Source organism: Lissotriton vulgaris, chromosome 4_1 (assembly GCF_964263255.1).
Source record: "Lissotriton vulgaris chromosome 4_1, aLisVul1.2, whole genome shotgun sequence".
In the NCBI taxonomy this organism is placed as follows: Eukaryota; Metazoa; Chordata; class Amphibia; order Caudata; family Salamandridae; genus Lissotriton; species Lissotriton vulgaris.
The window spans coordinates 2,002,836,244-2,002,850,003 of NC_141691.1; the positions used below are offsets into that span (position 1 = coordinate 2,002,836,244).

Sequence of the window (13,760 nt, forward strand, 5' to 3'; positions counted from 1 at the left end):
GAGTGGCGGTACAGCTAGCAACACCAACAGCATCATACAGATCAAGGTCAAAACATTTATTAGCATATCAACACAGCTGGGCCTTTCCTTCATGCATCTCAAACCATTTACATCATTGGGTTTTCAGGAGAAGATTCAATGCAAACCCTGGACATGTTTGACTTCAGGGAAGATGCAGTTTTTGGATGCAGCTCTGTATCCCAAGAGCCTGCGAGAGGACGTGTACTCCTTCTGCTGGTTGAGATGCCCTTTAAGCAGCAGGGTTCCATTGGGCGATTCATAGGGAGATTGAAGTATTCGTGACCCCACAGTGTCCGAGAAGGCCATGGGTCCCCTTGTCAAACAGACTTGCAGTGACTTCTCCATAAAGGCAGCCATAACAGTCAGTTAGTCTCTGTTCTGTAATCTTTTCTCTGACAGCTTTCTTTGCCTAATGGTGTGGGATTTGAAAAGATAAGGCTGCACAGAACGAGCTGTCCCAGAGAGGGAGCCCTCTGCATGGAGGAACTTAGAGGCCTGTCCCAAGCAGCACGGAATTCATGTTGATAAATAACGCTGGGTGCAGTATTTGCATACTCAGCTCTGCAATCCCTGCTGAATCCTTCACCTCCACAAGGCTGGGTTTTATTCAGCGTCAAGGGTCAGGAATCTACACCATCCATATATTCATTCTGGGAACAGAGGTGTGACCAAACGCAGAAGGAGACACACTGATTATTATACATCATTTGTATTTTCCACTGGAAGAGGTGCCAACTCTCTAAAGATCCTTCATTAAAATGTCAATTTTGTTGAAAAAAATTAAGGCCATTGATGGAGCGAGCTTTAGAAATAATTTTATTCTGGCTCGTGATGTCATACTCTCATAACTTGAAATAATATATTAATGAGTGTTTGCATGATTTGTTATAATTAAACCAATTTAGAGTAAAATTCCACATCATTATACAGGACTAATGTGCTTTATGTTGCATTTGCAAGTCTGTTTTGTAACACATAACTAATATTGTTTTGTTTGTCATGATGTCCTATTGTCTTTGTCACTATTAATATGCGGCTGATCATTCATGGCATGTGCTTTATTATATGTGCTTACATGTTTGTCCTATGTTGTGATTGTCGGTCTGTGTATTATTTAATCTTGTTACTCTTTCAGAAACTTAAAGCTGGACTCTATGAAGAATGGTAGATATTAAATGTGCTGCTTTATTTGTGTGCTTCTGCTAGGTGACTTATACTAATGGGTTAACACTAGCTATGTAGGTTGGAAACAGAATGACTTTCATTACCTGAATTAATTATTGTTTTGTGTTTGTTTAAATAATAGTTTTCTGGAAAGTGACGCGAGCTAAAAGTGGCGCAGTGACGCAAGCAAAAGTGGCGCAGAAAAATTGACGCCTTCTAAAAGAGGCCTGCTGATGTTAAGCCACAGGAGAAAATTTATTTTGAAAAAGATGACAAGCCTATAAACTTTTATTATGAAAAGCTTTGAAAAAGAACTGCTAAAGACGACTCTGTGGAGAGGTTTGCTTGTGCCACGGAAAGCTCAGAACGGACAGGCTCAAGGTTGAAAGGAAGAGACGTGACAGATTTTGTATTGCTTGAACATCTTTGCTACAAAATGTAGCAGACTAAGGAACTGTCGCCAGGACTCTGTGCATGAACAATGGCTCTGTGTAAAAGCCTGGTCTCGTGGTGGAAGACGTCACAGTTTACTGTGGCGTGAGGTGGTTCAGCAAATGGGGAGCCAGAATTCAGCAGATGGAATGTGAAAAATAGGTAGCTCAGCTTAATTTAGGGTATAAGAATAGGCTCAAGCAGCAGATTTTTGGCTTACGCTTCTTGATTCCAGAGGGACGTGTTCTGCTGTCCGATGATTACACATAAGGAAAGGTAACTTTAAAAGACTTTGTTTCCAGGCGATGAGGGTAGAGACAGAGAGTTAGTTAGGATTTGGAAATGCTCTTTTTCACTTATTTTTGCTAATGAATAATATTTTCTTGAATTAAGCTCTCTTTATAAATGCTGAATAAAACTTTCTTATGACTTTTTCTAATGCTTGCTTAATAAAGTTCCAAACCTAAGTTTTCCTGAATATGTTTGAATAAACTTTTAAAATGACAAGCTGGTCTTGTTTGTTTCCAGGCGATGAGGGTAGAGACAGAGAGTTAGTTAGGATTTGGAAATGCTCTTTTTCACTTATTTTGCTAATGAATAATATTTTCTTGAATTAAGCTCTCTTTATAAATGCTGAATAAAACTTTCTTATGACTTTTTCTAATGCTTGCTTAATAAAGTTCCAAACCTAAGTTTTCTTGAATATGTTTGAATAAACTTTTAAAATGACAAGCTGGTCTTGTTTATTGTAAATAGTTTAAACAACAACATATTAGATCCATTCGCCTCATGATTCAGCTGCTCTGTTATTTCTATGGGCCTGGTATTGATTGGTAAGTTTGGTGGTAGATAGTGACATCATTTATGCAGAATTTTAGTAGGAGCGCTGGATCACCATCTTAGGGTAAGGTTCACCCCAAGCCTTGTTGATACTCAAAAAAAAAAACAGGCAGCGACAGGGCGGGAGACACTCCTATGGCTATACCAACTTAAAGAGTAATATAAAGAGTAGCAATAAGCCTTAGAGGGCAGAATGTTCTAATTTGTAAAATAAAGGCCTCTTGGAGCCTGAGGGGGTTTAAATTCCTGCGAGCACTGTGAGGCCTTTGTTCACAGCAACAGTTTATAGTTGTCTAGCTCGGTTAACAGAGCTTGCACTCCAAAAACTCCACAAACCCAACCTCACACCACTTGGCAATTAACAAGCCTATTGATCTAGAAGACAAATAAGAAATTGGAAGATGAACCTTGTCTTATTAATTGAAAATTTGATTTATACACACAGAGCTCGATGTATGTAACACTGTCACCTAACCGAGAGTACGATCAGAACATGACGGATCCTTCCAAGCTGAACGAGACAGCGGTCTACGATGGCGACCCAAGAACCATATGCTAAATGCACTAAAAGGATACGCAAATGGAAGAGTATGTGCTGTACATGTGCTAGTAACACAATCTAGGATATTTAATCGAAACCTGCAAAGTCCACCTGTGATGGAAATCTGGGACCTCCACGTTTGATGGAAACTTGGATCTCCTTTTTTTAGGATCAGAACATGAAGATATCATAGTATATAATCGCACCCTACAACATGCTTCTGATGTGACAGAAACCTAAGTTGACCTTCTTGAACAATGTGAGCCTATGACCTTCGTAAGGCATATTGGGAAATTTCAGGCTCTTTTCTGTCATGAAAGTCATTTGGAGCCTCCTCTGGAAGGAGAAACAAGAATCGTCAGTGTGATGAACACACTGGATCTACACGAATGACAGGAACTTGGAAACGTGTATGTATGATGGGATCAGGGGATCCCTTTCATGTATGATGGGACCTAGAACCTACTTGAGTGTGACAAGAAACGGGGACCATCGTCTGTCATGGTACGAACATTGGGCTACTTATCATCGGAACATTGGAAGTTGTTTAGGTTTGCGAGGAATGGTAGCCTTCTTCTTTAATTCTGGGGATAAGAGGCCTTCGTCATATATGGGAGAAACCTCCATAATTGGATTTTAGGTCCTGCTACTTTCATTATTTGAAACTGGAATCGTATCATTACACAATGGGCCCAGAGAACTCCAATGCATATGATGCGTACTGAGGGCCTCGGAGTGCATTGTCAAATCTCACCTATATTACTGCATTTCTAATTGGAACAAAAAAAAACATGGGAGTAGAAATCTTGGGAGCTCCTGGTAATATTTTTTCCTTTCCGCTGGGTTACCAGCATCATTGGGTGCTCTCCCTTCTCCTTTGCATCTTCCCAATGACCCCTGAAGCAGATCTCACAATGTTTGTTTTCTTCCAAGCTGGATATTTGTGCCACCATTTCAGATCGCATGGACTTCACTGCCCAACTGATCTCACGTGTTGTTGGTCAGCCTTGTTGTAGAGACGACTCTTACCTGGCACGTGGGGGTCCTCCAGGCCGGTGGGGATTTTCCATTGATCCACCTGAAGCTTCAGGGCGTTGACTTCATCAATGTCACCAGGAACTCTGAAAGGACAAAAAACAAGGATGAACATCAGATGAGCTCTGCGTTGTAAATGCAGCCGCGATGAGCATTTGCCAGTCCCATACACGCCTGCCAGTGGGAGGAATGGCCCTTCAAATAAAGTGCCTTGAAAGATCTAACCAGATCTCTGTGCAATAATGAAGTGCTCATGAGTGGTGCAGGATTTGAAGAACTGAGAACCGAAGTACCATACATCACATTGGAATGCGTTCATTTAAACATTGACAGATTCTCAACTAGAGACAGCAATACAACAAAAACAGAAAAAAAAATTGAAAATAAATCAATAAACACACAAATCATATCTACAATCGTTTAACAGTAGAACAGACATTACGCACAGAAATTGTACACAATAGAGAACTTCTTAGTACTGGACTCCTCTTCAAAGGTTGCGGACTATTTATCATTCGGCGTCATAATGTGTGTGTTAAAAAAAAGAGTTCAATCACGTTTTCCCATGCGACAGAACTTTCAAGGTGTTCTGTTATTAGCTGGTTTTAATTGAGCAGGAAGTAACAACTCCCTGCTAATGGCACGTGGACAGACACTCCTCTGCCAAGCCTACACGTGTCAATCTCTGTTGAGGAGAGGGGCCACACAGTCCAGCGAGATCTTCCTCAGGGCTCGTCAAATATTTTAAATTCAAGTCAGGACTGTACATAGTGTTTGTGTTCGTGAATTTCTGCAATAACTGGGAATTGTTTACTGGGGATGATTTGCCCGGAGATTCTTACCTCTCGGAAATGAGCTGGAGCGTGAGATACCTTATAATCATTTAAGAATAAATCAAACCGTGCACCTGACATCATGTTAACAAATATTCAAACATTAAAAATAAACTTACATTTTATTTCTTGACAGACAAACCTTTAGGCTCGGGAAGGACCACATACGTAAATGTGTTAGCTATCTTTCTTTTTTTTTTTTTACAGTTCGATTCATATAATGTAAGAGGGACAGGGCTCAGGTACCTGGAAATAATCACCAATACCCAGATGAAAGGGAACGGTGTTTGGACAATCCTTGGAGCTTCAGACACTGGCATTTTAAAGAATCAATCAATCAGGATTTATAAAGCGCAGCTAATCCCCGATAGGGTATCCAGGCGCTGGACCAGATGCGTTGTATCCCTGGGCCCGATGCCAAAACCCTTCACCGCGTCCCTCTTTTCATTATGTATCAATAACCTGTCATTTGTGTTCTACACGGGTCGGGAGGCAAAGGTAAAGCAGGGATAGACAGCATATGTGGCTATGTCGTCAGCTTGCAAGTGTGGTGTCGGACCTCAGGTCCGCATTATGTAAATGACAGAGACAGACACCAGGCGAGGTAGTATAGTAACTGGCCCGAGCACGTGCACCCGGGCCCTTTTATTGACCGGGGCCACGTCACTCGATGGGTGTGGGGGTGCAGTGTGTCCAGCCCTCGAGGGAGTGGCCGGGATGACAGCTTCCTGCGAGACACTAGAACGTGCCTCGCAGGACATTACATTCCACCCCAACTTTATTGAAGAACAAACAAAGTGTTAGTCCAACCTGTGGGGATAAAACAATTAACGAGGGATTGGTGTTGTTTGACGCAGGTGCTGATGGCTGGCATGATGGCGGTTGTCAGCCATGTGGTGACTTGGGATGACAGGTGGTGTTGACTTGATGGGAGTGTTGGATATCAGGAGGGACTTGGCAGGCATGTGCCTCCGCCTTGCTGAGGTGGAGTGTCTGTGGCGGCTTGACACGTAGAGTGTGGGGATCCTCTCTTGCCTGGCTTGGGGCCACTGCCTACCCCATCTTGAGGCGGTCTGAGGACGGACACCCTGTGCTGATCTTCACCCATGGCATCTGCGGACATGAGCAGGGATGCAGCTTGACTTAGACTACCGGCGCTCGGGGACGGACGGTCGCCTGGGGAAGCGTTAGGATGAGACGCGGTTGGCGCTTGCTGCGACTTCCGTTCGGTTCACCCATGAGGCTGTATCCAGGGACGTTGGTCCGCCTTGGTGGCTGTCTGGTATGTCAGGGTGTGCACTTGGCTTGCTGTGAGTCCTCGGTCTTTTCCTTTTGTTGGTTTTTTCAGCCCACCTGTGTTCATCCGGTGTTCGAGGTGACAGGGCTGTCACTCTCTTCTTTTCTTCGAGGGCGATGCGCTTAAACCTCGAGGCGGCGCTGTCATGGCGCCGGCTTCTGCCTTTGGTCCGGTGTGCTGTTTGGACTGGACACTTTGTGACATGCTCCTTGCTTGCTGGGCGACGTGACGTCCGGTCCCGTGTCGCTGTTTGTTGGAGCGCATGGTGCTGTGGCGGCCTGCCACGTGGGGTGTGCGACTTCTCTCTTGCCAATCTTGGGTCGCGGCCGACTCAGTCTTGAGGCAGTGTGAGGTCTTCGGCCTACTGCGGGGCTTCGCTGGGGCAGTGGAGACGTGGGTGCTCTCCTACCTGAATTCAGAAGTGTGATTCTGTGTGGAGAGGTCTCCTGGGTGCTGTCTGTGCAGTCAGGTTCCCTGGCGCAGCTTTCCACGCGCTTCTGGCTTTGCGTGCTCTTTGTCTGCTCAGTCTCGTTCTTGGACGCTTTCTTCTGGCACTTGGGGTGCCTGTGGTGTGGCTTGTGGTTGGGCCTGTTCACCAGTAGGGGGCGAGTGATGAGACCTCTTCACTGGCAGTGGCGTTGGACAGCCATGTGTGGTGCGTGCTCTGCACTGATCTTTCTTTGGTGGGGATAGCTAACTTGAGATGTTGCTGTCCGGCTGGTCTTCCACTCTTGCTGGTGGTGGCTGTCTTTGACTCACTTACGAGGATTTGCTGGTCCAGTGGAGATTCTCTTTCCTGCGTTCGGGCCACGCTAGACCTTTAGTCCTCTTGGCTCTGGGTACGTGTGTGCTTCCCCTTTGTGCTGTGGCCTTGTACCACATTCTTTTCTTCATCTGAGGGTGCTGCGCTTACACCTCAAGACAGTGCTGCGGCGGCGCTTAGTCATGCGTAGGTTCATGCTTGCTTGGCAGGGTTTGTCAGCCTGCGTGATATTTTCCTTAATAGGCCATTGGTGGCCATGTGGTGATAGTCAACTAGCCGGTGTTGCTCTCTTTCTGCAGCTGTGCACTGTCCATCAGCTGCTTTTGGAATCTCTTCTGCTCTGGCAGTGGTGGGCTAGTAGGTATTTCTTGCGCGTGATGTTTGCGGGTTCCAACTTTTACTTTTTCTTGAAGTGGAGGCTTCCCGCCACCTGGGGCTCCTTATGCCCCCCTTCACTTTTGGGGAGAGAATCTGTCAGTTGCGCTTTGTTGAGGTGTCTTTGTACTCCTTAGGATTCTTTGCAGGGGCTCTCAGTTTCTTTCTCTCTTGGAGCAAGTGATGGGCAGTCGACATGGAGCATGTGATGTACATTTGTGTGGTCAAAGGAGCTCACAGTGGCTGGGCAGAGACTCACCTCTGCTGGATTTTTTAGCAGGGCTTTTGGGTAGACAGGATAGTCTCCTCTGCCTACGGAGAAGAACAGTGTCTGTTTGTCAGTGCATTGATTTTGGGAGGCCACTAGGTGGCGATTTGGCAGTTCCTTCTTTTACCCGTCCATGCTGATTCCTGAGATTCCGGCTGCGAGGCTCTGGGTTGCATGGAGATAAATAGCTACCTTGACTGTCGCAGGCATTTCGAGGTAAGCAGGGGCACTGCTGGCTCTTCTGCTTCATGATTTCCTGCACCTGGTGGATTGTGTTGACGGCCCCATGTTCTGGAGGAACTGGGTGTGGGGCTCCCCTGTGTGTGCTGGCGCAGCGCGGTGACGCTGCGCTGGACAGAGGGACTCCGGACACCTTGCTGCTTCTCCGCGTGGTCCGGACTAACCCCGAGACCACGCCTCCTTTATTTTATAGTACGCGCGGACGCCACGTACCACGTCCGCGCTGGCGCACGACTACGTGCGTGAACACTAGACTGCGCAGGGCAGTCTTGAACATTACACTCCTTTCCACCTTTATTGAAAAAAAACAACATGCAAACTGAGAGTCAATGGTGAACATGTGGAAAAACAAACAATGTGGCCGGCAGGCCTGTTACCAGTCTGACGCTCATGGTGCACAGTCTCAGTCCACAGCAAAGTCCGCCAGCTGTGATGAGGGGGCTGGATTTCTTCTTAGCCCATAGCCAGCGGCCTCTCCTCGAAACAGTGTTCTCCTCGGGGTGACCTGCCGGGCTGGGGTTGGAGACAGCTCATCCCCGGAGGGACACCGACTGGCTATGCCGGGCCTCTCAGACTCTGGCGAGCTCGCCTCTGGCTGGTCTGCTGCGTCGTTGTACCCGCTCACCGGGGATCTGGTGCTTGGAGTCGTCGGGCTTGGTGTTGCTCTGTCCGGGTCTCTGCTGGGCATGCCGTTGGGCGGGACTGCAGCCCGCTTGAAGAAGGACACGTTGCGGGTGACGGTTTCTCCGTCGCGTTGAGCCGTTACCATCGTGCCTGTCCTGCGGGTGACAGTCCAGGGCCTGGGTTCGAACGGGAGCCTGAATTTGCTTCCGGGATATCGGTCTCGCACGTATACTCGATCTCTTTCTCCAATGTATGATTCCTTGGCTCGGCGTCGGAAGCTCGCGTACTCGTTTGACCGCTTTCTGTTGAGCAAAGTCTGCTGAGGGTTTGCTTCCGTCGGGGTCCAAGTGTGGTGGTGGGGGATCGTGTCTCGGACAATTCGCCCCATGGCGGCTGGCCCTGGGGCCGCTGTAGTGGTACGGTGGGGTGTCAGCCTGTACTCCCTCAGGAACGTGTAGATGGCTTTCTCCAGGGGTGTCTCCTCTGCATGAGCAATCCGAATCACTTTATTGAGGGTCCTCATGAAACGTTCTACCTCCCCGTTGGCCTGTGGCCACCTGGGGGTGACCTTCCTGTGCTGGATGCCCCACTCCTGGAGATAGTCCGCAAATTCTTGGCTTTGGAACGGCGGCCCGTTGTCGGTCTTGACCAGGTCGAAGATGCCATGGGTGGCGATGAGTTTCTCGAACTTCGTCGTTACTTCCTTGGCTGTGAGTGTAGGTATTATCTCCACCTCGGGGTATTTGGTAAGGTCATCAATGACAACGAGCATGTACCGCCCGTCCGGGAGGTGTCCAAAATCGGCGCTCACTCGTTCCCAGGGTCTCTCGGGGTTCTCCTCGGTGATTACCGGCGGTGGCGGTTCGGGTGGGCCTGCGGCCTGGCACCAGTGGCACTCCTTGACCATTTGTTCGACCTTCATGTCCAGGTCCGGGAACCACACTTTGGCTCTGAGTCTACTTTTTGTCTTCACCACTCCCTGGTGGCCGCGGTGTGCCAATTCGATTACTTGTTGAGTCAGGCTCGCCGGCATCACAATCCGTGGTCCTCTAAGTACGCACCCTTGACTGTCAACTGACAGTTCGTCCTTTACCCTGCAGAGGGTCTCTAGGGCTCGCTTGGCTTCCGGTGTCCTCTGACTCAGCGAGGCCTGGAGTGTTCTCCAGTCGTTGTCTCTCAGGGCAGTGTTCACTAGCTGCAGGACTTCATCCTTGCGGGTTGCATCCACAATCATGTCAAGGTTCATGGGCAGCGGGCGTGATCTTTCGAGGATGACTTGTACATACTCCTCTGTCTCTTCGGCATCTTCTCTCTCTCGGGTGGTTGCCGCTCGGGGGTGCCGTGAGAGGTAGTCGGCCGGATTGGACGCACCGGGCTTAAATTCCAGTTTGTAGTCATACTCTTGGAGTTGTAGAATCCACTTCTCGATTCTCGGGGGAGGCTTCGAGACTGACCCTCGGAACAGGGGGAGTAGGGGCTTGTGATCCGTGGAGACAGTGAACGGATGTCCATAGACGTAAACGTGGAAGTGCCTGCAGGCCCAGTGGATCGCAATGGCCTCCCTCTCAATCTGAGAGTAGCGTTGTTCAGTTTCTGTCAGGGACCTGCTGGCGTAGGCTATGGGTGCCCAGTCTTCACCGTTTTGGCTTTGTGTCAGCACTGCTCCGAGTCCATAGGGACTGGCGTCCACTGCTACGTTCGTCGCCTTGGAAGGGTCAAAGTACGACAGGGTCGTGTTGGCTGACAGGGCTGCCTTGGTGTTCTGAAACGCCCGCTCCTGTTCTTCCCCCCACTGCCATGGGGTGGTGGACTTGGTGAGCTCCCTTAGTGGCCTGGTGAGATTGGATAGGTCGGGGATGAATCGCCCGCAGAAGTTTACCATCCCGAGGAAACTTCGAACTTCTGATGTGTTGTTCGGCGCTGGGGCTGTTTGCACGTCCTTCACTTTTTCAGGGTCAGGGGCTACTCCCTTGTCGGAGAACGTGTACCCAAAGAAGCTGATGGTGTTCTGCAGGAACTGACACTTCTCTCTGTGTAGGGTAAGGCCTGAGTCTTTGATCCTTTGTAGCACGCTTCTGAGTCTTCTGTGGTGCTCTTCTACTGTATCGGCGTATATCAGCAAGTCATCGCTGACATTTAGGACGCCTGTGATCCCACTCAATACTTCTCGAATCGTGTTTTGGAAGACCTCTGCGGCGCTTGATATTCCAAAATTGAGTCGCCGATAGCGCCGGAGGCCAATGTGAGTGGAGAAAGTGGTGATGTACCTGGAGTCCGGGTGCAGAGGTAGCTGGTGGTATCCTGATCTCAGGTCCATCTTGGAGAACCACTTCGCTCCGTTTAACTCTCCTAGAATGTCGTCTATGGTAGGCGTCAGGTGTCTTTCTCTCTTCACCGCTGCGTTGGGGAGGCGCATGTCGACGCAGATGCGGACCTGTCCTGGTTGTTTGGGCTTCCGCGCTACCACAATCGGCGACACCCAGGGGGTGGGCCCGCTGACCTTCTCGATTATCCCCTGTTTTTCAAGGGTCTCCAACTCCTGTTCCACTTTCTTTCTTAGGTGAAATGCTATCCGTCGATGACGGAGGGCTACTGGCTGTATGGATTTGTCAATGTGTAGAGAGACTTCTTTACCTCGGAGGCATCCAATACCTTTGAATGTGTCTTCGAATTCTTCCAGGATTGTGTCTAGCTCTTCTTCCAAGACGGCCATGGCAAACGAGATGAGGTGTAGGTCTTCAGCTGCTTGGCCACTCAGGAGCATTCCGCTACCTTCTTTGGTCACGTAGATGGTGGCTGGCGTCCTCAGTTCTTGGTTCTGTATGTCTGTCTGGAAGCACCCTATTAGCGGTATTGGTGTCTTTTGTCCATAGGCGAAGACTCTGATCTTGGCTGGTTTCAGGAGTGGTTTGTCTCGCAGTTGGTTGTAGACGTTTGCCGCCATCAGCTCTATCGAGGCCCCTGTGTCAATGGTCGCTCTCACTTCTTGGTCTAGTACCTTTATCCTGCACTTTGGGAGTCGCCGTTTTTTCCTCAAAGGCTGATCTATGGCGAACACATAGTGCACCGGATAGTTGTGAGCGTCATCGTCCATATCTTCGCTCTCAGGGTCTTCCCTTATGGCATGGGCGGCTTCAGGTTTGGGTTTAGATGATCTGCACACCGATGCAAAATGGTTCATGCGCCCGCATGACCCGCACTTCCTCCCCCGTGCCGGGCAGTCTTGTGCTCTATGTGGTGCGCCCCCGCAATATCCGCACTCTTTCCGGCGTTCTGGCGTTCTTCCTCTCCCCGCCGGGCGTTGCTTCGGTCTCACCACGTTGACGTGCTCTGCCACGTGAACTTGCTCTGCCTTTACTGGTCTGTGAAGCGCTGCCTCCATATGCGACGCCCTTGCGTGGGATAATTCCTTTGAACGGCCTAGCTTTAGAATGTCGGCCAGGGGCTTGCCGTCCTCCTGGAGGATCTTTACCCTCAGGTCAGAGGAGTAGCAGTTCTGGATAATCTGGCCGCGGATTTCTTCTTGTTCATCCTGGAATCCGCACGTGCTCGCGAGTTCCTTCAGGCGACCATGGAAGGCATCGAGGGATTCATCTGCTTCCTGACGCGCTTGCCTGAAGATGAAGCGCTCGTAGTCCTTACTCTGCATCGGCTCAAAATGGGCATTGAGCGCGTTGAGGAGCGTGACATATGTTCGAGGGGTGGCCTCTACCAGGGTTTTGTATATCCTGTAGATATCTTTTCCTCCCAGGTGCAAGAGGAGCGCCCTGCGTCGGTCGCGCGCCGTCCCTGCTCCTTCAAAGTAGAACTGGAGCCTCTCAACCCAGTCTTTCCAGCGAGGGGCCAGGGATGCTGGGGCCCCGTCAACAACAAAGGGCTCGATTGGGGGGATGGACGCCATGATGACGCAGTGCGACTAGCCTCCGCTTCACTGGCACGTGGGGCGAGGGTTGTGTGAATCCTCTGCCTCCTAGGCGCGGATCTCGAGCCAGGTGAGTAATGCCAGGTGAGAAGTCAATCCAGTGGCCAGAAGAGGGCAGTATGCTGGAGCCCTGGCTGCACTGCTTGGGATTGCGCGGGGGAGGGGCTCATAGGAGTAGCTGTGGCCCTGAGCAGATGCACGGCGCTGGTACCTCGGGTTGATCAAGTCCTGCTCCCATCATGTGCCAGAGCTGAAAGCACTCGAAGTATCCCCTGGGAGGCAGAAAGCACTGAGGCCAGCCTGCGCCGTCGAGGAGATGCAGGGCCGGCAGCTCCGCACTCGGCAGACACACGTGTTGTCCCAGGAGGTCGGGGACGCCTGGGCGCACCGGCGGTGCAGGCGAGATAGCCTTTCCTCACGCAGCGTGGGCACTCTTCGCCCTCGTCGCCATTGTGGGGCTCCCCTGTGTGTGCTGGCGCAGCGCGGTGACGCTGCGCTGGACAGAGGGACTCCGGACACCTTGCTGCTTCTCCGCGTGGTCCGGACTAACCCCGAGACCACGCCTCCTTTATTTTATAGTACGCGCGGACGCCACGTACCACGTCCGCGCTGGCGCACGACTACGTGCGTGAACACTAGACTGCGCAGGGCAGTCTTGGACATTACACTGGGGTTCCTCCAATTGATTGGAACTCTTTGGGCCGGGGTTAAAGTGTGGAGTGTGTTCTACCTTGAGGCGTGTGCGTTCGACGCCCCAGAGGGCGTGCTGCGGGCCTCTTAGTGCATTGGGGATGCTCGCACTATTGGGGGACTCTAATGCCGGTGCGCTGTACACCGGGGGCAGTGCGGGCATGCGGCCACTAGGGGCGCTGCGCTCCAGCAACGCTACACCTTCTGTGCGCTATCCCTGTGAGTGCAGGACAGCTTCTATTTGTTTCTTTTGGGCTGGGCGTCTCATCAGACGGCTAACGCGGCGTGTGTGGCGCCGCTGGGCAGGTCGCTGTCTTGTCCTTGATGCCCTAAGAGGTACATGGCAAGCAGGCGAGGCAGCTCGATTTGATGCGACCGTGGGGGTGCGGTACCCACTGTTGGCCGCAGGGTGCACTGTCTCGTAGGCCTCCCCTGCGCTCCAGATGCCACGGGTTATCCGGCCCCTATGAGTCTCAGGGGAGCAGCTGTAGAGTGGGGCTGAAGTCTTAGTGGGCCAAATTTTATTTTGTTTTTTCTTAACTTTTTTTAATCTGTAAAATTGTACTTAATGTGCTGGAAGAATCTTTTAAAGATATGCTTTTATATATCTAAATAAAGAAATTATTATTATTAGTGGGCACGACTTCTCACTCGCCGGCCGCCACAAGGTGAGTGTCCTTAAGGTGGACGCCTCCGGCTGTGCGGTAGGAGGGGG

General features: G+C 50.2%; 1 protein-coding gene across 1 annotated transcript in view; it reads right to left on the bottom strand.

Annotated features, from left to right (window-relative positions):
- The window catches only part of ARHGAP39 (Rho GTPase activating protein 39), an 840,128-nt gene that overhangs the window by 85,718 nt on the left and 740,650 nt on the right, over nt 1-13,760 (bottom strand). The window contains exon 8 of the mRNA XM_086966339.1: nt 4,028-4,119. Coding sequence (XP_086822465.1) covers nt 4,028-4,119 — 92 coding nt within the window. The remainder of the gene's footprint in view (nt 1-4,027; nt 4,120-13,760) is intronic.